This window comes from Phyllobates terribilis, unplaced genomic scaffold, assembly GCF_046119375.1.
Source record: "Phyllobates terribilis strain yellow unplaced genomic scaffold, ASM4611937v1 Scaffold_7__3_contigs__length_470593459, whole genome shotgun sequence".
NCBI lineage: Eukaryota > Metazoa > Chordata > Amphibia > Anura > Dendrobatidae > Phyllobates > Phyllobates terribilis.
The window spans coordinates 438,629,251-438,654,339 of NW_027362767.1; the positions used below are offsets into that span (position 1 = coordinate 438,629,251).

General features: G+C 46.6%; 1 protein-coding gene across 2 annotated transcripts in view; it reads left to right on the forward strand.

Moving 5' to 3' along the window:
* Positions 1-25,089, forward strand: part of ZNF711 (zinc finger protein 711) — a 48,569-nt gene that overhangs the window by 19,585 nt on the left and 3,895 nt on the right. For both annotated transcript variants that reach the window (XM_073642160.1, XM_073642161.1), the window contains exons 5-8: positions 9,386-9,532; positions 10,143-10,280; positions 19,374-19,421; positions 21,556-21,693. In XM_073642160.1, the coding sequence (XP_073498261.1) occupies positions 9,386-9,532; positions 10,143-10,280; positions 19,374-19,421; positions 21,556-21,693 (471 nt within the window). The remainder of the gene's footprint in view (positions 1-9,385; positions 9,533-10,142; positions 10,281-19,373; positions 19,422-21,555; positions 21,694-25,089) is intronic.

Below are 25,089 nucleotides of genomic sequence, written 5' to 3' on the forward strand. Positions count from 1 at the left end.
GGGGGTCACAGATCTTGGCCCTCAAAATATTTGATTGTGAATGTGATGTCGCCGCTGCCAGCAAGTGACTGCAATGTGCAAAAACCCCTGTGTCACACAGCAAGCCCGTCACTCGCAGGACGCCGCAGCGATTTAGCACCATCATTGTGTTTGTTACGGTATAGCCTCAGCCCAAAAATGACTTTGTCCTTGGACACAGCCATTCTCTGGTGACAGGAAGTCAACAAAACTGCTTTGGCTGTGACTGGAGGCAGAATGTAAATGTAGACCAGAAGGAAAAAATTTGTAGACTTTCACACGTGTGTCGGTATCTCCTAACTGGATTTTCTTTATTCACTTTCAAGAGGTCAGAGCTCTCCACAAAGTAAGTCTAGACTCCGTCACAGCACGTACTAGAATTGCTGCAGATTTTCCTTTTTAGGGTTTTTGGATTGAATATTCACTCAGACTGTATCCACAACCTGCAGAAATGTATTTTTCATGCAAATTATTCAATTTTCTCAGGGAAATCTGTATGAAAATCTGCAAGATTTGCAGTGGATTTCCTTGCTGCTCTCTCCAAATTTGCAGTGAACGTGCCCTCACTCACGGACTACATAATAATTTACAGTAGTCTGCAGGGGGAGGGGAGCAGATTAATATACAGCAGCCTGTAGTCTGCACGGGGAGGGGAGCAGATTAATATACAGCAGCCTGTAGTCTGCAGGGGGAGGGGAGCAGATTAATATACAGCAGCCTGTAGTCTGCAGGGGGAGGGGAGCAGATTAATATACAGTAGTCTGCAGGGGGAGGGGGGTCAGATTAATTTACAGCAGCCTGTAGTCTGGAGGGGGAGGGGAGCAGATTAATATACAGCAGCCTGTAGTCTGCAGGGGGAGGGGAGCAGATTAATATACAGCAGCCTGTACTCTGCAGGGGGAGGGGAGCAGATTAATATACAGCAGCCTGTAGTCTACAGGGGGAGGGGAGCAGATTAATATACAGCAGCCTGTAGTCTGCAGGGGGAGGGGAGCAGGTTAATATACAGCAGCCTGTAGTCTGCAGGCGGGGAGCAGATTAATATACAGCAGCCTGTAGTCTGCAGGAGGGAAGCAGATTAATTTACAGCAGCCTGTAGTCTGCAGGGGGGGAGGGGGCAGATTAATTTACAGCAGCCTGTAGTCTGCAGGGGGGGAGGGGGCAGATTAATTTACAGCAGCCTGTAGTCTGCAGGGGGGGAGGGGGCAGATTAATTTACAGCAGCCTGTAGTCTGCAGGGGAAGGGGAACAGATTAATTTACAGCAGCCTGTAGTCTGCAGGGGAAGGGGAGCAGATTAATTTACAGCAGCCTGTAGTCTGCAGGGGGGGGGGCAGATTAATACACAGTAGTCTGCAGGCGGGGAGCAGATTAATATACAGCAGCCTGTAGTCTGCAGGGGGAGGGGAGCAGATTAATATACAGCAGCCTGCAGGGGGAGGGGAGCAGATTAATATACAGCAGCCTGTAGTCTGCAGGGGGGGGGGGGGCAGATTAATACACAGTAGCCTGTAGTCTGCAGGCGGGGAGCAGATTAATATACAGCAGCCTGTAGTCTGCAGGGGGAGGGGAGCAGATTAATATACAGCAGCCTGCAGGGGGAGGGGAGCAGATTAATATACAGCAGCCTGTAGTCTGCAGGGGGAGGGGAGCAGATTAATATACAGCAGCCTGTAGTCTGCAGGGGGAGGAGGGTCAGATTAATATACAGCAGCCTGTAGTCTGCAGGGGGAGGGGGAGCAGGTTAATATACAGCAGCCTGTAGTCTGCAGGGGGAGGAGGAGCAGGTTAATTTACAGCAGCCTGTAGTCTGCAGGGGGGAGCGGGTTAATTTACAGCAGCCTGTAGTCTGCAGGGGGGAGCAGGTTAATATACAGCAGCCTGTAGTCTGCAGGGGTAGGGGAGCAGGTTAATATACAGCAGCCTGTAGTCTGCAGGGGGAGGGGAGCAGATTAATATACAGCAGCCTGTAGTCTGCAGGGGTAGGGGAGCAGGTTAATATACAGCAGCCTGTAGTCTGCAGGGGGAGGGGAGCAGATTAATATACAGCAGCCTGCAGTCTGCAGGGGGAGGGGAGCAGATTAATATACAGCAGCCTGCAGGGGGAGGGGAGCAGATTAATATACAGCAGCCTGTAGTCTGCAGGGGGAGGGGAGCAGATTAATATACAGCAGCCTGTAGTCTGCAGGGGGAGGGGAGCAGATTAATATACAGCCGCCTGTAGTCTGCAGGGGGGGGGGGAGGGGGCAGATTAATATACAGCAGCCTGTAGTCTGCAGGGGGAGGGGAGCAGATTAATATACAGCAGCCTGCAGGGGGAGGGGAGCAGATTAATATACAGCAGCCTGTAGTCTGCAGGGGGAGGGGAGCAGATTAATATACAGCAGCCTGTAGTCTGCAGGGGGAGGGGAGCAGGTTAATTTACAGCAGCCTGTAGTCTGCAGGGGGGAGCGGGTTAATTTACAGCAGCCTGTAGTCTGCAGGGGGGAACAGGTTAATATACAGCAGCCTGTAGTCTGCAGGGGTAGGGGAGCAGGTTAATATACAGCAGCCTGTAGTCTGCAGGGGGAGGGGAGCAGATTAATATACAGCAGCCTGCAGTCTGCAGGGGGAGGGGAGCAGATTAATATATAGCAGCCTGCAGGGGGAGGGGAGCAGATTAATATACAGCAGCCTGTAGTCTGCAGAGGGGGGGGGGGGAGGGGGCAGATTAATATACAGCAGCCTGTAGTCTGCAGGGGGAGGGGAGCAGATTAATATACAGCAGCCTGCAGGGGGAGGGGAGCAGATTAATATACAGCAGCCTGTAGTCTGCAGGGGGAGGGGAGCAGATTAATATACAGCTGCCTGTAGTCTGCAGGGGGGGAGGGAGCAGATTAATATACAGCTGCCTGTAGTCTGCAGGGGGGGAGGGAGCAGATTAATATACAGCTGCCTGTAGTCTGCAGGGGGGGAGGGAGCAGATTAATATACAGCAGCCTGTAGTCTGCAGGGGGGGAGGGAGCAGATTAATATACAGCAGCCTGTAGTCTGCAGGCGGGGAGCAGATTAATATACAGCAGCCTGTAGTCTGCAGGCGGGGAGCAGATTAATATACAGCAGCCTGCAGTCTGCAGGGGGAGGGGAGCAGATTAATATACAGCAGCCTGTAGTCTGCAGGGGGGGAGGGATCAGATTAATATACAGCAGCCTGTAGTCTGCAGGGGGAGGGGAGCAGATTAATATACAGCAGCCTGTAGTCTGCAGGGGGAGGGGAGCAGATTAATATACAGCAGCCTGTAGTCTGCAGGCGGGGAGCAGATTAATATACAGCAGTCTGCAGGCGGGGAGCAGATTAATATACAGCAGCCTGTAGTCTGCAGGGGGAGGGGAGCAGATTAATATACAGCAGCCTGTAGTCTGCAGGGGGAGGGGAGCAGATTAATATACAGCTGCCTGTAGTCTGCAGGGGGGGAGGGATCAGATTAATATACAGCTGCCTGTAGTCTGCAGGGGGGAGGGAGCAGATTAATATACAGCAGCCTGTAGTCTGCAGGGGGAGGGGAGCAGATTAATATACAGCAGCCTGTAGTCTGCAGGGGGGAGGGAGCAGATTAATATACAGCTGCCTGTAGTCTGCAGGGGGGGAGGGAGCAGATTAATATACAGCAGCCTGTAGTCTGCAGGGGGGGAGGGATCAGATTAATATACAGCTGCCTGTAGTCTGCAGGGGGGGAGGGATCAGATTAATATACAGCAGCCTGTAGTCTGCAGGGGGGGAGGGATCAGATTAATATACAGCAGCCTGTAGTCTGCAGGAGGGGAGCAGATTAATATACAGCAGCCTGTAGTCTGCAGGCGGGGAGCAGATTAATATACAGCAGCCTGCAGTCTGCAGGGGGAGGGGAGCAGATTAATATACAGCAGCCTGTAGTCTGCAGGGGGGGAGGGATCAGATTAATATACAGCAGCCTGTAGTCTGCAGGGGGAGGGGAGCAGATTAATATACAGCAGCCTGTAGTCTGCAGGCGGGGAGCAGATTAATATACAGCAGCCTGTAGTCTGCAGGCGGGGAGCAGATTAATATACAGCAGCCTGTAGTCTGCAGGCGGGGAGCAGATTAATATACAGCAGTCTGCAGGCGGGGAGCAGATTAATATACAGCAGCCTGTAGTCTGCAGGGGGAGGGGAGCAGATTAATATACAGCTGCCTGTAGTCTGCAGGGGGGGAGGGAGCAGATTAATATACAGCTGCCTGTAGTCTGCAGGGGGGGAGGGAGCAGATTAATATACAGCTGCCTGTAGTCTGCAGGGGGGGAGGGAGCAGATTAATATACAGCAGCCTGTAGTCTGCAGGGGGGGAGGGAGCAGATTAATATACAGCAGCCTGTAGTCTGCAGGCGGGGAGCAGATTAATATACAGCAGCCTGTAGTCTGCAGGCGGGGAGCAGATTAATATACAGCAGCCTGCAGTCTGCAGGGGGAGGGGAGCAGATTAATATACAGCAGCCTGTAGTCTGCAGGGGGGGAGGGATCAGATTAATATACAGCAGCCTGTAGTCTGCAGGGGAAGGGGAGCAGATTAATATACAGCAGCCTGTAGTCTGCAGGGGGAGGGGAGCAGATTAATATACAGCAGCCTGTAGTCTGCAGGCGGGGAGCAGATTAATATACAGCAGTCTGCAGGCGGGGAGCAGATTAATATACAGCAGCCTGTAGTCTGCAGGGGGAGGGGAGCAGATTAATATACAGCAGCCTGTAGTCTGCAGGGGGAGGGGAGCAGATTAATATACAGCTGCCTGTAGTCTGCAGGGGGGGAGGGATCAGATTAATATACAGCTGCCTGTAGTCTGCAGGGGGGGAGGGAGCAGATTAATATACAGCAGCCTGTAGTCTGCAGGGGGAGGGGAGCAGATTAATATACAGCAGCCTGTAGTCTGCAGGGGGGGAGGGAGCAGATTAATATACAGCTGCCTGTAGTCTGCAGGGGGGAGGGAGCAGATTAATATACAGCTGCCTGTAGTCTGCAGGGGGGGAGGGAGCAGATTAATATACAGCTGCCTGTAGTCTGCAGGGGGGGAGGGATCAGATTAATATACAGCAGCCTGTAGTCTGCAGGGGGGGAGGGATCAGATTAATATACAGCAGCCTGTAGTCTGCAGGGGGGGAGGGATCAGATTAATATACAGCAGCCTGTAGTCTGCAGGGGGAGGGGAGCAGATTAATATACAGCAGCCTGTAGTCTGCAGGCGGGGAGCAGATTAATATACAGCAGCCTGTAGTCTGCAGGCGGGGAGCAGATTAATATACAGCAGCCTGTAGTCTGCAGGCGGGGAGCAGATTAATATACAGCAGTCTGCAGGCGGGGAGCAGATTAATATACAGCAGCCTGTAGTCTGCAGGGGGAGGGGAGCAGATTAATATACAGCTGCCTGTAGTCTGCAGGGGGGGAGGGAGCAGATTAATATACAGCTGCCTGTAGTCTGCAGGGGGGGAGGGAGCAGATTAATATACAGCTGCCTGTAGTCTGCAGGGGGGGAGGGAGCAGATTAATATACAGCAGCCTGTAGTCTGCAGGGGGGGAGGGAGCAGATTAATATACAGCAGCCTGTAGTCTGCAGGCGGGGAGCAGATTAATATACAGCAGCCTGTAGTCTGCAGGCGGGGAGCAGATTAATATACAGCAGCCTGCAGTCTGCAGGGGGAGGGGAGCAGATTAATATACAGCAGCCTGTAGTCTGCAGGGGGGGAGGGATCAGATTAATATACAGCAGCCTGTAGTCTGCAGGGGGAGGGGAGCAGATTAATATACAGCAGCCTGTAGTCTGCAGGGGGAGGGGAGCAGATTAATATACAGCAGCCTGTAGTCTGCAGGCGGGGAGCAGATTAATATACAGCAGTCTGCAGGCGGGGAGCAGATTAATATACAGCAGCCTGTACTCTGCAGGGGGAGGGGAGCAGATTAATATACAGCAGCCTGTAGTCTGCAGGGGGAGGGGAGCAGATTAATATACAGCTGCCTGTAGTTTGCAGGGGGGGAGGGATCAGATTAATATACAGCTGCCTGTAGTCTGCAGGGGGGGAGGGAGCAGATTAATATACAGCAGCCTGTAGTCTGCAGGGGGGGAGGGATCAGATTAATATACAGCTGCCTGTAGTCTGCAGGGGGGGAGGGATCAGATTAATATACAGCAGCCTGTAGTCTGCAGGGGGGGAGGGATCAGATTAATATACAGCAGCCTGTAGTCTGCAGGAGGGGAGCAGATTAATATACAGCAGCCTGTAGTCTGCAGGCGGGGAGCAGATTAATATACAGCAGCCTGCAGTCTGCAGGGGGAGGGGAGCAGATTAATATACAGCAGCCTGTAGTCTGCAGGGGGGGAGGGATCAGCTTAATATACAGCAGCCTGTAGTCTGCAGGGGGAGGGGAGCAGATTAATGTACAGCAGCCTGTAGTCTGCAGGCGGGGAGCAGATTAATATACAGCAGCCTGTAGTCTGCAGGCAGGGAGCAGATTAATATACAGCAGCCTGTAGTCTGCAGGCGGGGAGCAGATTAATATACAGCAGCCTGTAGTCTGCAGGCGGGGAGCAGATTAATATACAGCAGTCTGCAGGCGGGGAGCAGATTAATATACAGCAGCCTGTAGTCTGCAGGGGGGGAGGGATCAGATTAATATACAGCTGCCTGTAGTATGCAGGGGGGGAGGGAGCAGATTAATATACAGCAGCCTGTAGTCTGCAGGGGGGGAGGGAGCAGATTAATATACAGCAGCCTGTAGTCTGCAGGGGGGGAGGGAGCAGTTTAATATACAGCTGCCTGTAGTCTGCAGGGGGGGAGGGATCAGATTAATATACAGCAGCCTGTAGTCTGCAGGGGGGGAGGGATCAGATTAATATACAGCTGCCTGTAGTCTGCAGGGGGAGGGGAGCAGATTAATATACAGCTGCCTGTAGTCTGCAGGGGGGGAGGGATCAGATTAATATACAGCTGCCTGTAGTCTGCAGGGGGAGGGGAGCAGATTAATATACAGCAGCCTGTAGTCTGCAGGCGGGGAGCAGATTAATATACAGCAGCCTGTAGTCTGCAGGCGGGGAGCAGATTAATATACAGCAGCCTGTAGGCGGGGAGCAGATTAATATACAGCAGTCTGCAGGCGGGGAGCAGATTAATATACAGCAGCCTGTAGTCTGCAGGGGGAGGGGAGCAGGTTAATTTACAGCAGCCTGTAGTCTGCAGGGGGGAGCGGGTTAATTTACAGCAGCCTGTAGTCTGCAGGGGGGAGCAGGTTAATATACAGCAGCCTGTAGTCTGCAGGGGTAGGGGAGCAGGTTAATATACAGCAGCCTGTAGTCTGCAGGGGGAGGGGAGCAGATTAATATACAGCAGCCTGCAGTCTGCAGGGGGAGGGGAGCAGATTAATATATAGCAGCCTGCAGGGGGAGGGGAGCAGATTAATATACAGCAGCCTGTAGTCTGCAGGGGGGGGGGGGGGGAGGGGGCAGATTAATATACAGCAGCCTGTAGTCTGCAGGGGGAGGGGAGCAGATTAATATACAGCAGCCTGCAGGGGGAGGGGAGCAGATTAATATACAGCAGCCTGTAGTCTGCAGGGGGAGGGGAGCAGATTAATATACAGCAGCCTGTAGTCTGCAGGGGGAGGGGAGCAGATTAATATACAGCTGCCTGTAGTCTGCAGGGGGGGAGGGAGCAGATTAATATACAGCTGCCTGTAGTCTGCAGGGGGGAGGGAGCAGATTAATATACAGCAGCCTGTAGTCTGCAGGGGGAGGGGAGCAGATTAATATACAGCAGCCTGTAGTCTGCAGGGGGGGGGGATCAGATTAATATACAGCTGCCTGTAGTCTGCAGGGGGGGAGGGATCAGATTAATATACAGCAGCCTGTAGTCTGCAGGGGGGGAGGGATCAGATTAATATACAGCAGCCTGTAGTCTGCAGGCGGGGAGCAGATTAATATACAGCAGCCTGCAGTCTGCAGGGGGAGGGGAGCAGATTAATATACAGCAGCCTGTAGTCTGCAGGCGGGGAGCAGATTAATATACAGCAGCCTGTAGTCTGCAGGGGGGGAGGGATCAGATTAATATACAGCAGCCTGTAGTCTGCAGGCGGGGAGCAGATTAATATACAGCAGCCTGCAGTCTGCAGGGGGAGGGGAGCAGATTAATATACAGCTGCCTGTAGTCTGCAGGCGGGGAGCAGATTAATATACAGCAGCCTGCAGTCTGCAGGGGGAGGGGAGCAGATTAATATACAGCAGCCTGTAGTCTGCAGGGGGGGAGGGATCAGATTAATATACAGCAGCCTGTAGTCTGCAGGGGGAGGGGAGCAGATTAATATACAGCAGCCTGTAGTCTGCAGGCGGGGAGCAGATTAATATACAGCAGCCTGTAGTCTGCAGGCGGGGAGCAGATTAATATACAGCAGCCTGTAGTCTGCAGGGGGGGAGGGATCAGATTAATATACAGCTGCCTGTAGTCTGCAGGGGGAGGGGAGCAGATTAATATACAGCTGCCTGTAGTCTGCAGGGGGAGGGGAGCAGATTAATATACAGCTGCCTGTAGTCTGCAGGGGGAGGGGAGCAGATTAATATACAGCTGCCTGTAGTCTGCAGGGGGAGGGGAGCAGATTTCTCCTGAATTCAGATGTCCTTTTATCTGTCTTTTATTATGTATACCCCTTTTCACTTGTAAAGCGCCATGGAATAGATGGCGCTATAATAATACATAATATCTATCCCACAGACTGCAGGAGCTTTGTTAATTGTGACATTGCTATTGAATTACTATGTAAGCAATTTGCTCAAATTGGAAATGGAAAAAAATCTTAGAAATGCAATATCCATATAAAAACCTTGTAGACTTCAACATGACAAGACCCGTCCTGTCGCAGATCACCTGGGGGTGATGACGGCCCGGCGTCCGGGGCTGCAGCCCAGATTCTGGGGTCTCCTCCCCTTATAGAGCTCCAGAACAGATGTTAATTTCGAGCATCCTGAAGACCTGTGTATTTCTATATGGAGTATATTTTTGCAGATCTGATGGCTCAGATGTCCGATAATACGGCACAGAGGACTCTGGATTATTGGATTTTTGTTGTGAAGATGTAAAGTGTGTGTGTGTGTGTGTGTGACGACACGAAGGGAGCGGAGACCCTTAACAGCCTGGACATGGCTCTTGTATATTATATCAGAGATGTTTCTGTTGTACGGCGCCGCCCTAGTGGATGCTATTGGATAATGTTGTTTCATTGGAGAATGTGTCAGTGGGAGCTTTTCTGCTCCTGGCCATGTATCACTTCATCATATCGATAGCATTTGGTAAAGCCGTTGTCTTGTGAAGTTCTCCTAATTGTTTAAGTCTTATTCCAGGGGGGACAGAAATTGTTACAGAGAGCGACTTCCACAACGGGCATCCCATCGCCGGAGTCCTCGAGCAGAGCGGTCTGGCTCGAGTACCGAGGGAGAAGATGGTTTACATGACTGTCAAAGACTCCACTCAGGAAGATGAAGATATCGGTAAAGAAACGCTCCTCTATTCTCCCCTAGACAAGTCACCCTGAAGACTTTACAAGGGGTCGTCCACTAGACAAGAAAGCTGAAGTACTTGTGGTAACTTAGGTGCCCCCTGTCTCAAGATATCTGCATCGGTCGGGGGTCCCGGAAGCTCCACTTCTCGCTTTTCTGCTTGACCCTGGTGTGTATGGAGGGGGCTGGCTGCCTCATTTCACTGGCTAAGCCCGCTCCCTTCTTGATGCACTGCAGTGATGACGTGCAGACACAGAAAACTGATCCCTGACGATCCTTCCTTACCACAAGTATATCAGTCATTTCTTACTAGATTAAACGCATCCCGCATATAATAACATTATAATATTCATGCATCTTGGTTACATTTCTATATAAAGTTTCCTGACTTTGTAGATTTTACATCCTGTCTGATACTCTAGTTACCTCTAGAGCTGCATACAAATGCTGATGGTACACATTCACTATTTGTGGGCTCATTCCCACCTTTTTTTTTTTTAGTACGTGGGCGGCTGTATTACTGTATCATCTTATATCATGGCATCTACTTATCCAGAAATCTGTGATATGCGATAGTCAACGTCTTCTCCATTATACCCAGGCTGCGCGGAAATCGCAGATGAAGTTTACATGGAGGTGATCGTGGGGGAAGAGGAGGCCACTTCTCTTCCAGAGGCTCAGATGGAGGACTCCAACCTCAGCAAGACCTTTGTTCCTGTGGCCTGGGCAGCTGCTTATGGTGGGTGAAATATCTGCAGTCCCTGAGGACTATAAAACACCAGGGGAGATATCCCAGCATGATGCCGTAAGCCAAATCACATTTAGGGTTCATGTACTTGGCCGATTTTTCTCTGACGAGAACTATCTGTGTTTTTTTTTTTAAGGATAGCACTCGTGCCTATGATGTTCTTGGGGCTGTGCACATGTCTGATATAATATAATATTTTCTTTTCCTTGGAACGAGCCTTTGCAGAAAAAAAATCGGAGACGGGCAATGTTGACCCAAGTGTTGGATAAAAATCGGCAATGCAAGTCCATGACACACAGAATGGATAAGGTGGAAAAACTTTTCTTATTGTTTTTCCTCTCCACATCTGAAAAAAACTGATGCCAAATTCTGATCAGTCTAATCGGACTGTTTTTCTCAGATGTGTGAACAATGAGCCATCTAGTCTGTTAAAAGAAAACCTCCACTTTTGGACGATGGTTACAAGCCCGTCCAGTGTAACGCTGTACACGCTTTACTCTTCCCATCTTGTGCGGTGTTTATACTGGTGTCCTAATAGCTGCAGTCTGGTGCAGAACATTAACAAAGCCTACATGCTTACCTGCTGGACCGGTCCTGCTTCCGTGATCTCTAAGCTCGCTTACCACCGCTGCTGATTGGCGGCAGCCTTTTTGTATTGCACCAGAGTGGAAGTCTGCTCTGATGGATTAGAGAAGGCTGCAGACGATCCGTGGCTGCTGACTGTTGTCACGTGACTATTAGAATTTTTTTATACAACTGTAAACTTTCATAAATCACCCATCACTACTGGATAGTGGGGGGAAAAACAAATATTTTATTGTGTGTGATCAGCGATTCTAAAAGCCATAATCGGTCGCGTCACGTCATCAGGCGGCACGTTTCAGACACAGTTCTTTGTGAAGCCTAGTGAGTCAGCCAGGGAGCGACACCCCTGCCCGGGGAGAGGGTAAGTAAACCCTTACGAATAAGTAGGGAGGCATTTTGGATATTTGTATTAGGAATTAGAGTCCCGCTGGGATTGAATATGATGTGATACAATGTATCATTATTAATAAACAGGTGCATCTCACTAAAATTAGAATATCATCAAAAAGTTGATTTATTTTAGTTCTTCAATACAAAAAGTGAAACTCATATATTATATAGTCATTACACACAGAGGGATCTATTATATAGAGTCATTACACGCAGAGGGATCTATTATATAGAGTCATTACACGCAGAGGGATCTATTATATAGTCATTACACACAGAGGGATCTATTATATAGAGTCATTACACACAGAGGGATGTATTATATAGAGCCATTACACGCAGAGGGATGTATTATATAGAGTCATTACACACAGAGGGATCTATTATATAGAGTCATTACACACAGAGGGATCTATTATATAGAGTCATTACACGCAAAGGGATGTATTATATAGAGTCATTACACACAGAGGGATCTATTATATAGAGTCATTACACACAGAGGGATCTATTATATAGAGTCATTACACGCAAAGGGATGTATTATATAGAGCCATTACACGCAGAGGGATGTATTATATAGAGTCATTACACACAGAGGGATCTATTATATAGAGTCATTACACACAGAGGGATCTATTATATAGAGCCATTACACGCAGAGGGATGTATTATATAGAGTCATTACACGCAGAGGGATGTATTATATAGAGTCATTACACGCAGAGGGATGTATTATATAGAGTCATTACACGCAGAGGGATGTATTATATAGAGTCATTACACGCAGAGGGATGTATTATATAGAGTCATTACACGCAGAGGGATGTATTATATAGAGTCATTACACGCAGAGGGATGTATTATATAGAGTCATTACACGCAGAGCGATCTATTATATACAGTGCTGGCCAAAAGTATTGGCACCCCTGCAATTCTGTCAGATAATACTCAGTTTCTTCCTGAAAATTATTGCAATCACAAATTCTTTGGTATTATTCTCTTCATTTAATTTGTCTTCAATGAAAAAAACACAAAAAGAATTGTCCTAAAGCCAAATTGGATATAATTCCACACCAAACCTAAAAAAGGGGGTGGACAAAAGTATTGGCACCCTTTGAAAAATCATGTGATGCTTCTCTAATTGGTGTAATTAACAGCACCTGTAACTTACCTGTGGCACCTAACAGGTGTTGGCAATAACTAAATCACACTTGCAGCCAGTTAACATGGATTAAAGTTGACTCAACCTCTGTCCTGTGTCCTTGTGTGTACCACATTGAGCATGGAGAAAAGAAAGAAGACCAAAGAACTGTCTGAGGACTTGAGAAACCAAATTGTGAGGAAGCATGAGCAATCTCAAGGCTACAAGTCAATCTCCAAAGACCTGAATGTTCCTGTGTCTTCCGTGCACAGTGTCATCAAGAAGTGTAAAGCCCATGGCACTGTGGCTAACCTCCCTAGATGTGGACGGAAAAGAAAAATTGATGAGAGATTTCAACGCAAGATTGTGCGGATGGTGGATAAAGAACCTCGACTAACATCCAAACAAGTGCAAGCTGCCCTGCAGTCCGAGGGTACAACAGTGTCAACCCGTACTATCCGTCGGCGTCTGAATGAAAAGGGACTGTATGGTAGGATACCCAGGAAGACCCCACTTCTTACCCCGAGACATAAAAAAGCCAGGCTGGAGTTTGCCAAAACTTACCTGAGAAAGCCTAAAACGTTTTGGAAGAATGTTCTCTGGTCAGATGAGACAAAAGTAGAGCTTTTTGGGAAAAAGCATCAACATAGAGTGTACAGGAAAAAAAGAGGCATTCAAAGAAAAGAACACGGTCCCTACAGTCAAACATGGCGGAGGTTCCCTGATGTTTTGGGGTTGCTTTGCTGCCTCTGGCACTGGACTGCTTGACCGTGTGCATGACATTATGAAGTCTGAAGACTACCAACAAATTTTGCAGCATAATGTAGGGCCCAGTGTGAGAAAGCTGGGTCTCCCTCAGAGGTCATGGGTCTTCCAGCAGGACAATGACCCAAAACACACTTCCAAAAGCACTATAAAATGGTTTGAGAGAAAGCACTGGAGACTTCTAAGGTGGCCAGCAATGAGTCCAGACCTGAATCCCATAGAACACCTGTGGAGAGATCTCAAAATGGCAGTTTGGAGAAGGCACCCTTCAAATATCAGGGACCTGGAGCAGTTTGCCAAAGAAGAATGGTCTACAATTCCAGCAGAGCATTGTAAGAAACTCATTGATGGTTACCGGAAGCGGTTGTTCGCAGTTATTTTGGCTAAAGGTTGTGCAACCAAGTATTAGGCTGAGGGTGCCAATACTTTTGTCCGGCCCTTTTTTGGAGTTTTGTGTGAAATGATCAATGATTTGATTTTTGCTTCATTCTCTTTTGTGTTTTTTCCTTGCAAGCAAATTAAATGAAGAGAATAAGACCAAAGAATTTGTGATTGCAATCATTTTCAGGAAGAAACTGAGTATTATCTGACAGAATTGCATGGGTGCCAGTACTTTTGGCCAGCACTGTAGAGTCATTACACACACAGGGATCTATTATATAGAGTCATTACACGCAGAGGGATCTATTATATAGTCATTACACGCAGAGGGATCTATTATATAGAGTCATTACACGCAGAGGGATCTATTTCAAGTGTTTATTTCTGTTAATGTTGATGATTATGGCTGAAAACACAAAAGTCATTATCTCAGTAAATTAGAATACTTTATAGCAACAGCTTGAAAAATGTTTTTAAAATCCAAAATGTCCTACTGAAATGTCTGTTCAGTAAATGCCTCAATACTTGGTCGGCTCCTTGTGCATCAATTACTGCATCAATGCGGCAATGTGGCATGGAGGGATCAGCCTGTGGCATGGAGGGATCAGCCTGTGGCTGCTGAGGGGTTATGGAAGCCCAGGTGACTTTGAGAGCAGCCTTCAGCTCGTCTGCATTGTGGGGTCTGTGGTCTCATCTTCCTCTTGACAATACCCCATAGATTGGTCAGAGAATCAAGCAAAGTGATACTGTTGTGTGTAAACCAGGTATTGGTACTTGTGGCCGTGTGAACAGGGGCCAAGTCCTGCTGGAGAATGACATTTCCATCTCCATAAAGCTTGTCGGCAGAGGGAAGCATGAAGTGCTGTAAAACGTCCTGGTAGACGGTGGCGCTGACTTTGGTCTTGATAAAACACAGTGGACCTCCACCAGCAGATGACATGGCCCCCAAACCATCACTGATGGTGGAGACTTCACACTAGACCTCCAGCAGCTTGGCTTGTGGCCTCTCCACTCTTCCTCCAGACTCTGGGACCTTGTGGAGTGTGTCAGTGACTGCCTTCTGGACATCTGTCACGTCAGCAGTCTTCCCCGTGATTGCGGAGCCTACTGAAACAGACTAAGGGACCTTTTTAAAAGCTTAGGAAGTCTTTGCAGGTGTTTTTTGTTAATTATTTTAATTTACTGAGATAATGACTTTTGTGTTTTCATTGGCTGTAAGCCATAATCATCAACGTTAACAGAAATAAACACTTGAAATAGATCCCTCTGTGTGTAATGACTCTATATAATAGATCCCTCTGTGTGTAATGACTCTATATAATAGATCCCTCTGTGTGTAATGACTCTATATAATAGATCCCTCTGTGTGTAATGACTCTATATAATAGATCCCTCTGTGTGTAATGACTCTATATAATAGATCCCTCTGAGTGTAATGACTCTATTTAATAGATCCCTCTGCGTGTAATGACTCTATTTAATAGATCCCTCTGCGTGTAATGACTCTATATAATAGATCCCTCTGCGTGTAATGACTCTATATAATAGATCCCTCTGCGTGTAATGACTCTATATAATAGATCCCTCTGTGTGTAATGACTCTATATAATAGATCCCTCTGCGTGTAATGACTCTATATAATAGATCCCTCTGTGTGTAATGACTCTATATAATAGATCCCTGTGTGTAATGACTCTATATAATAGATCCCTCTGAGTGTAATGACTCTATTTAATAGATCCCTCTGCGTGTAATGACTCTATTTAATAGATCCCTCTGCGTGTAATGACTCTATTTAATAGATCCCTCTGCGTGTAATGACTTTATATAATAGATCCCTCTGTGTGTAATGACTCTATATAATAGATCCCTCTGCGTGTAATGACTCTATATAATAGATCCCTCTGCGTGTAATGACTCTATATAATAGATCCCTCTGCGTGTAATGACTCTATATAATAGATCCCTCTGCGTGTAATGACTCTATATAATAGATCCCTCTGCGTGTAATGACTATATAATAGATCCCTCTGCGTGTAATGACTCTATATAATAGATCCCTCTGCGTGTAATGACTCTATATAATAGATCCCTCTGCGTGTAATGACTCTATATAATAGATCCCTCTGCGTGTAATGACTATATAATAGATCCCTCTGCGTGTAATGACTCTATATAATAGATCCCTCTGCGTGTAATGACTCTATATAATAGATCCCTCTGTGTGTAATGACTCTATAGAATAGATCCCTCTGTGTGTAATGACTCTATAGAATAGATCCCTCTGTGTGTAATGACTCTATAGAATAGATCCCTCTGTGTGTAATGACTCTATAGAATAGATCCCTCTGTGTGTAATGACTCTATAGAATAGATCCCTCTGTGTGTAATGACTCTATAGAATAGATCCCTCTGTGTGTAATGACTCTATAGAATAGATCCCTCTGCGTGTAATGACTCTATAGAATAGATCCCTCTGCGTGTAATGACTCTATAGAATAGATCCCTCTGCGTGTAATGACTCTATAGAATAGATCCCTCTGCGTGTAATGACTCTATAGAATAGATCCCTCTGCGTGTAATGACTCTATAGAATAGATCCCTCTGCGTGTAATGACTCTATAGAATAGATCCCTCTGCGTGTAATGACTCTATAGAATAGATCCCTCTGCGTGTAATGACTCTATAGAATAGATCCCTCTGTGTGTAATGACTCTATAGAATAGATCCCTCTGTGTGTAATGACTCTATAGAATAGATCCCTCTGTGTGTAATGACTCTATAATAGATCCCTGTGTGTAATGACTCTATATAATAGATCCCTCTGAGTGTAATGACTCTATATAATAGATCCCTCTGAGTGTAATGACTCTATATAATAGATCCCTCTGAGTGTAATGACTCTATATAATAGATCCCTCTGTGTGTAATGACTCTATATAATAGATCCCTCTGTGTGTAATGACTCTATATAATAGATCCCTCTGTGTGTAATGACTCTATATAATAGATCCCTCTGTGTGTAATGACTCTATATAATAGATCCCTCTGTGTGTAATGACTCTATATAATAGATCCCTCTGTGTAATGACTCTATTTAATAGATCCCTCTGCGTGTAATGACTCTATATAATAGATCCCTGTGTGTAATGACTATATAATAGATCCCTCTGCGTGTAATGACTCTATATAATAGATCCCTCTGCGTGTAATGACTATATAATAGATCCCTCTGCGTGTAATGACTCTATATAATAGATCCCTCTGCGTGTAATGACTCTATATAATAGATCCCTCTGCGTGTAATGACTCTATAGAATAGATCCCTCTGTGTGTAATGACTCTATAGAATAGATCCCTCTGTGTGTAATGACTCTATAGAATAGATCCCTCTGTGTGTAATGACTCTATAGAATAGATCCCTCTGTGTGTAATGACTCTATAGAATAGATCCCTCTGCGTGTAATGACTCTATAGAATAGATCCCTCTGCGTGTAATGACTCTATAGAATAGATCCCTCTGCGTGTAATGACTCTATAGAATAGATCCCTCTGCGTGTAATGACTCTATAGAATAGATCCCTCTGCGTGTAATGACTCTATAGAATAGATCCCTCTGCGTGTAATGACTCTATAGAATAGATCCCTCTGCGTGTAATGACTCTATAGAATAGATCCCTCTGTGTGTAATGACTCTATAGAATAGATCCCTCTGTGTGTAATGACTCTATAGAATAGATCCCTCTGTGTGTAATGACTCTATAGAATAGATCCCTCTGAGTGTAATGACTCTATATAATAGATCCCTCTGAGTGTAATGACTCTATATAATAGATCCCTCTGTGTGTAATGACTCTATATAATAGATCCCTCTGTGTGTAATGACTCTATATAATAGATCCCTCTGTGTGTAATGACTCTATATAATAGATCCCTCTGTGTGTAATGACTCTATATAATAGATCCCTCTGTGTAATGACTCTATTTAATAGATCCCTCTGCGTGTAATGACTCTATATAATAGATCCCTCTGCGTGTAATGACTCTATATAATAGATCCCTCTGCGTGTAATGACTCTATATAATAGATCCCTCTGCGTGTAATGACTCTATATAATAGATCCCTCTGCGTGTAATGACTATATAATAGATCCCTCTGCGTGTAATGACTCTATATAATAGATCCCTCTGCGTGTAATGACTCTATATAATAGATCCCTCTGTGTGTAATGACTCTATATAATAGATCCCTCTGTGTGTAATGACTCTATATAATAGATCCCTCTGTGTGTAATGACTCTATATAATAGATCCCTCTGTGTGTAATGACTCTATATAATAGATCCCTCTGTGTGTAATGACTCTATATAATAGATCCCTCTGCGTGTAGTGACTCTATATAATAGATCCCTCTGCGTGTAGTGACTCTATATAATAGATCCCTCTGCGTGTAGTGACTCTATATAATAGATCCCTCTGCGTGTAGTGACTCTATATAATAGATCCCTCTGCGTGTAATGACTCTATATAATAGATCCCTCTGCGTGTAATGACTCTATATAATAGATCCCTCTGCGTGTAATGACTCTATAGAATAGATCCCTCTGCGTGTAATGACTCTATAGAATAGATCCCTCTGTGTGTAATGACTCTATAGAATAGATCCCTCTGTGTGTAATGACTCTATAGAATAGATCCCTCTGTGTGTAATGACTCTATAGAATAGATCCCTCTGTGTGTAATGACTCTATAGAATAGATCCCTCTGTGTGTAATGACTCTATAGAATAGATCCCTCTGCGTGTAATGACTCTATAGAATAGATCCCTCTGTGTGTAATGACTCTATAGAATAGATCCCTCTGTGTGTAATGACTCTATAGAATAGATCCCTCTGCGTGTAATGACTCTATAGAATAGATCCCTCTGCGTGTAATGACTCTATAGAATAGATCCCTCTGCGTGTAATGACTCTATAGAATAGATCCCTCTGCGTGTAATGACTCTATAGAATAGATCCCTCTGCGTGTAATGACTCTATAGAATAGATCCCTCTGCGTGTAATGACTCTATAGAATAGATCCCTCTGCGTGTAATGACTCTATAGAATAGATCCCTCTGCGTGTAATGACTCTATAGAATAGATCCCTCTGTGTGTAATGACTCTATATAATATAGGAGCTTCACTTTTTGTATTGAAGAACTGAAATAAATTAACTTTTTGATGATATTCCAGATTAGTGAGATGCACCTGTATATACGATCTAATATAATGTCATATTTGCTAAATAAGGGACATACAATAATGTATAAGAATTGGAGCAGAATGATCCTACGCTATTCCACGTATCCCTTGGTGAAGCATCAGGATATGACTAATGTCGCATGTGGGCAGGTCGTGGTCTGGTCTAGTGATAGAGCAGCGATTAATATTCATTGCCACTAATCTCCTTTACAATGATAAGTGGGAACCTAATTACCTTACTGCATTGTATTATGTTATGTCTTTGGTTTCCATGCAATCTGTGTCGTGGGACCTGGGGTTCAGATGAGGAGGCATTTAGGGTGCGGGTATCTGGCCTACTCATCAGGCCTCACAAAGAATTGAGTGGTCCAAGCGCGCTGCTTGTTGTAGGAACCTATTGATCGTGGCTCTTATAATCGCTGCACATATGAAATAAAAGATCATTTCTTATGTGTGTGTTTTTCAATTTGTTTGGGATGGCAACGAGGGCCAGAAAGCCCCAGGACAGATGTAGTCAGAAGTTACTACTTGAATTTTTGTGTAATCGCCGATTTTAGAATTTTTTTTTCCCTGTAGGAGAAGAGCGGGAGCTGCCAAGAAAATACGGAGACTGGCAGGAAACTGGTAAGTCATCAGAGCGAAATGAAAAAGTGGCGTTATATAATCACAATGTATCACCTCTCCAGGGGATTTGTCCCCATGGAGCTCAAGAGCGAGGGTCCCGTGTCCCTCTTCAGTGGACCAGCTTCCATGCGTACACTCTGACGCTCTATTCACGATCTATGGCAGTAGTGAAGATATTGGAGTGCTGCGCTCTGATGTCTCCATCAGTCTTATAGACCATGGGGGACACAGGACACGTTTCTTGTGATTTCTTTCCAAAATATATATGAGGATACCAAGCCAAAAACGTACACATAGGTACAGTACAGACCAAAAGTTTGGACACACCTTCTCATTTAAAGATTTTTCTGTATTTTCATGACTATGAAAATTGTACATTCACACTGAAGGCATCAAAACTATGAATTACCACATGTGGAATTATATACTTAACAAAAAAGTGTGAAACAACTGAAAATATGTCTTATATTCTAGGTTCTTCAAAGTAGCCACCTTTTGCTTTGATGACTGCTTTGCACACTCTTGGCATTCTCTTGATGAGATTCAGGTGGTAGTCACCGGAAATGGTTTTCACTTCACAGGTGTGCCCTGTCAGGTTTAATAAGTGGGATTTCTTGCCTTATAAATGGGGTTGGGACCATCAGTTGTGTTGTGCAGAAGTCTGGTGGATACACAGCTGATAGTCCTACTGAATAGACTGTTAGAATTTATATTATGGCAAGAAAAAAGCAGCTAAGGAAAGAAAAACGAGTGGCCATCATTACTTTAAGAAATGAAGGTCAGTCAGTCCGAAAAATTGGGCAACCTTTGAAAGTGTCCACAAGTTCAGTTGCAAAAACCATCAAGCGCTACAAAGAAACTGGCTCACATGACGACCGCCCCAGGAAAGGAAGACCAAGAGTCACCTCTGCTTCTGAGGATAAGTTTATCCGAGTCACCAGCCTCAGAAATCGCAGGTTAACAGCAGCTCAGATTAGAGACCAGGTCAATGCCACACAGAGTTCTAGCAGCAGACACATCTCTACAACAACTGTTAAGAGGAGACTTTGTGCAGCAGGCCTTCATGGTAAAATAGCTGCTAGGAAACCACTGCTAAGGACAGGCAACAAGCAGAAGAGACTTGTTTGGGCTAAAGAACACAAGGAATGGACATTAGACCAGTGGAAATCTGTGCTTTGGTCTGATGAGTCCAAATTTGAGATCTTTGGTTCCCACCACCGTGTCTTTGTGCGACGCAGAAAAGGTGAACGGATGGACTCTACATGCCTGGTTCCCACGGTGAAGCATGGAGGAGGAGGTGTGATGGTGTGGGGGTGCTTTGCTGGTGACACTGTTGGGGATTTATTCAAAATTGAAGGCATACTGAACCAGCATGGCTACCACAGCATCTTGCAGCGGCATGCTATTCCATCCGGTTTGCGTTTAGTTGGACCATCATTTATTTTTCAACAGGACAATGACCCCAAACACATCTCCAGGCTGTGTAAGGGCTATTTGACCAAGAAGGAGAGTGATGGGGTGCTACGCCAGATGACCTGGCCTCCACAGTCACCAGACCTGAACCCAATCGAGATGGTTTGGGGTGAGCTGGACCGCAGAGTGAAGGCAAAAGGGGCAACAAGTGCTAAGCATCTCTGGGAACTCCTTCAAGATTGTTGGAAGACCATTTCCGGTGACTGCCTCTTGAAGCTCATCAAGAGAATGCCAAGAGTGTGCAAAGCAGTCATCAAAGCAAAAGGTGGCTACTGTGAAGAACCTAGAATATAAGACATATTTTCAGTTGTTTCACACTTTTTTGTTAAGTATATAATTCCACATGTGGTAATTCATAGTTTTGATGCCTTCAGTGTGAATGTACAATTTTCATAGTCATGAAAATACAGAAAACTCTTTAAATGAGAAGGTGTGTCCAAACTTTGGTCTGTACTGTATATAGACAATATCTACCAAAAGGCAAAGGGCTGTAAAGTGGCATTAAATTGTCTTGGCACAATTTTGCATTCAGCTCTGACTGTGACCCACATGCTACATGACCATTTATCAACGAGCACAGGGTCAGTGAACCGCCTCATAAATGGGTCACAATCCAGTTCTTGTTTTATTTTCTTCTCCTTATGACATTTTATGCCAACAGGAAACTTGGAGCCTCGACAAAACAAGAACGGACCAGCGACCCAGTACCTGCAGATCTGTGACAGCATCACCACCAGCAGAGCGCTGAAACAGAAAGCCAAGAAGAGGAGGAGAGGTGACGCCAGGCAGTGGCAGACAGGTACCACCAGAACTGTAAACCTGCCTGTGTGCGCTGGGTGTTGTGACGGACACTGCTTGACAACTCATTATGTATTAAAATCTACATGGATGTAATATAAAGTACAAATCCTACAGAGGCGTCGCACATCACCCATGTACAAATTACACAGCAATACTTGGAGATGGCTGCGTCATTCTGCAGGATGTCCTGCGAGACTTCGGCATTTAGTGGAGTCTTTTTGTTTTGCTTTTGCACCTTGTATTAGATTTGCCTAAAACATCTTGAGTTGTTGAGAAGGAAAACCTGCCTAGGTACATGGTCACACTACAGTACCTGTGGCGAAATCCACCATGATGGTAAACTCTGGCCGCTGGGCTGGAGCCGGGACAACCGCCAATTGCACATCCGCGCTTCTACTTTTGATTAGCTGACCTGAAGTCATTGCTGTGATATCGCGCCAGGTCAGCTAATCAAAAGAAGAGCCGCCGTTGCCGTCAGGTAATTGACGCTTCTCACAGCTCCCACCCAGTGGCCAGAATTTACTGTTGTGGCCAATTTGTCCACCTGTGTGTAGTGTGACCATGTACCTAGGCAGGATATACTTCTCAGCACTCAAGATGTTTTAGGCCAGTCTAATGCAAGGTACAAACTCCCACCCCCCACTAAATGCTGAAGTCTTCCAGAATGATGCAGCCAGAGATTACAGTCCGGGTAATACTCCGGTCATGCTAATCTATTCACACCCACTGTTAGGCTATGTTCACACTTGTTGGATTTTTCAGCGTTTTTTGCTGCAGATTTTTATGCAAATTTTCAGCTACATTTTGCAGTACCAGCAAAGTCTATGAGAAACTTCTTTCAGCGTTTTTCACCCATAAGAAGTAATGGGTGGTGGAAAAAAAAAAAAAAAACGTGAAAAAACGCACCAAAATTTGCATCAGCGTTTTTGATGGCAAAATAGAATGGGTTCTTTTTTTTCACATAACTTTTATGTAAAGCTGACTCGCCCCCTGGGCCTTGGGGCACTCGGATCTGGGCAATAGGGGAACGATGGGGGTAGTAGTGGCTACCCGGTTCCGTGGCTCAGGGTGGTCAGACAAGTGGTAGTCTGCGACGCGCTGTTTGTGTGTCCGACTACGCCACCCGTGGATTGCGGTTATTAGGAACCGCCGCTGCAAGGCAGTCCCCTGAGGTTGATGGTATGCGCAGCTGAGATTGTATAACTCCCCACGGGAAGAGTGTAACCCCAGGGCAGTGCAGTGGATGGTGGGGGTGATGGTGCCGGGAGTCCCAGCACCGGTAGTGCTGGAGGAGCGAGAAAGTACACAGACAACGTACTGCAGTCCAATGTCTTTTACTCACAGTTCATATGCTCCGGGTCACTTCTGTCAGCAATGACCGCCCGAGCCGTGCTGCGTCCACCAGGTGAGGGGCTCCGTCAACTCCCAGGCAGTTCAGGAGTATGGCTCAGGACCCCCTTTTGTCCTTTCTCTGGCCTGCCTCACCAGTGACCCACTTTTGTCCAGCTGCCGCGGATCTGCGCGGGTAAACGTGGGCCCCGTTCCCCGCTGTCCTATATGGTGCCTTCCTAGCAGGTTTGATGAGGTGTCGCACCAATAAATGATCACGACGTCCGGTCTTTGGCTGAGGGTTGTTTCTCCTCCACCAACTTGTGATCCGGTACCCTTAATCTGCCTGACCCTGCACCCTGTATTCTCGTGGGTTCTCAGGGTCCCTTCTGCCTTCTTGTTTCTGAGCCTTTCCACACTTTGGGTACCTCTCTTTCTGTTTCTGTTCCTTGCTGTTCCTTTCTTCTACTCCGGCCTTCACCCTAGGCCTGCCTCGTGGAGCTGGGCCGAGGCTGAGCCACAGCTCCCTGTCACATCTCCACTCTGCTCCTTCTCTGACTGAACTGACCCAGAACTAAGATGGTGCCCACCTTATATACCCTTCCCTAGTGTGTGAGCTCAGGTGACCAGCAACCAATGAGCTCCTTCCTATGCTCAGAAACCGTCCCCTTCTGCTCCTACATCACTGGGTATTCCTCCCCACTCCAGCAGGGACATGGTCTGTCGTGCCTGCATTTCTGTCTAATGGGAGCACCGTTGAACTGTCCCTCGGAAATGGGGTGTGTGTGCTGTATGCAGCTACCTGAGCCCTGGTCCATACTCCATCCTTACCTGGGAGTGGAATATCACACCTCTGGCAGAGGTGCAATACCCCTGTAGCGGCCGAGCCATCGGGGCGCTACATTCCCCCCTGGTAAACCACAGCACGTCCTCGGGCTGGAAAAGAGCAAAAACAATTAAGTACAGGACATGCAAACTTTTTTAAAACTTTTCACATCAAGAAACAGGCAACACAGTTCAGTTCCCTTTATGGGAAACACTTTTCTTTTCTCGTTACACTGTTATAAAACACATACTAACACTTCGGGAACTCTTTTGACATATAAACATTATAGAAAACATTCACAACACTATTTAGCAGCATATAAAACTTATTCATATAAAACATTTGAAAGAAAACATTTTCAAAAACACATTTTTGGATCCTGGCTGCGGTGCAACTTGCGACCAGGTGTGCACTCTTCTTTTAAGTGCAGGAACCTTGGCAAACTTGTAAACATGAGGGACTCGTTGTCCCGAGGTAGACGTGGTAGTCTTTTTATAAAACCAGTAGGGGGCGCTTTAGGAAGCGCAACTATTTACAGGGGCGGCCGCTCTCAGTCCTCGGCCAGTGTTGGGAAAGGGGATGGCTGCTCTCAGTCCTCAGCCAGGTAAGGGATGTAGGGGGTAACGTTCACACAGTCAACAGTTCCATAACGGTCCTCTTTAACAGTTCTTGTACCCTGACGCTTAACTATATACACAGGTACTTTGCTACTTACTAGCAACAGTGTCCTCCAGATGCTCCTTCTTCCTCCTCCTCATACCGTTCTTCAGACCCGTCCGGGTCCTCTTGGCTTCCCTCATAGCCATAGTGCTGCAGCTCCTCCTCTGTAAGCCGATGGACATGGAGGGCGTATGGTCCTTTTGCACCCTCGTGTCGGGTGAAGGTGACCACGTCACCAGGGTAGAGGTCACGTCCACGGTGTCCCTCCGGTAGGTGGCTTTCAACGTCTCTGCGGGTCACAAAGACGTCGCCTGCCGTTTCCGGGCCCCTGATGAAACCCCAGCCGTTTTCCATGTGGAATTTAATTATGGTCCTGGTGATTCGGGGACCGCGGGTGGCCCGGGGGTCCTGACGGGCTTTGCGCTTTTGCTCAGCGCTTCGAGCCTGGAGCCGCTCCTCCCTGACGCGCCTCTCCCGGCCTTCCCGTTCGAAGGTCGCCAGTTGCTGCTGACAAGCCTCCAGACGACGGACCGCGTCCGCCCGGGTCTCCTGAGTGAACCCCATCAAGTTCTCGCCGGC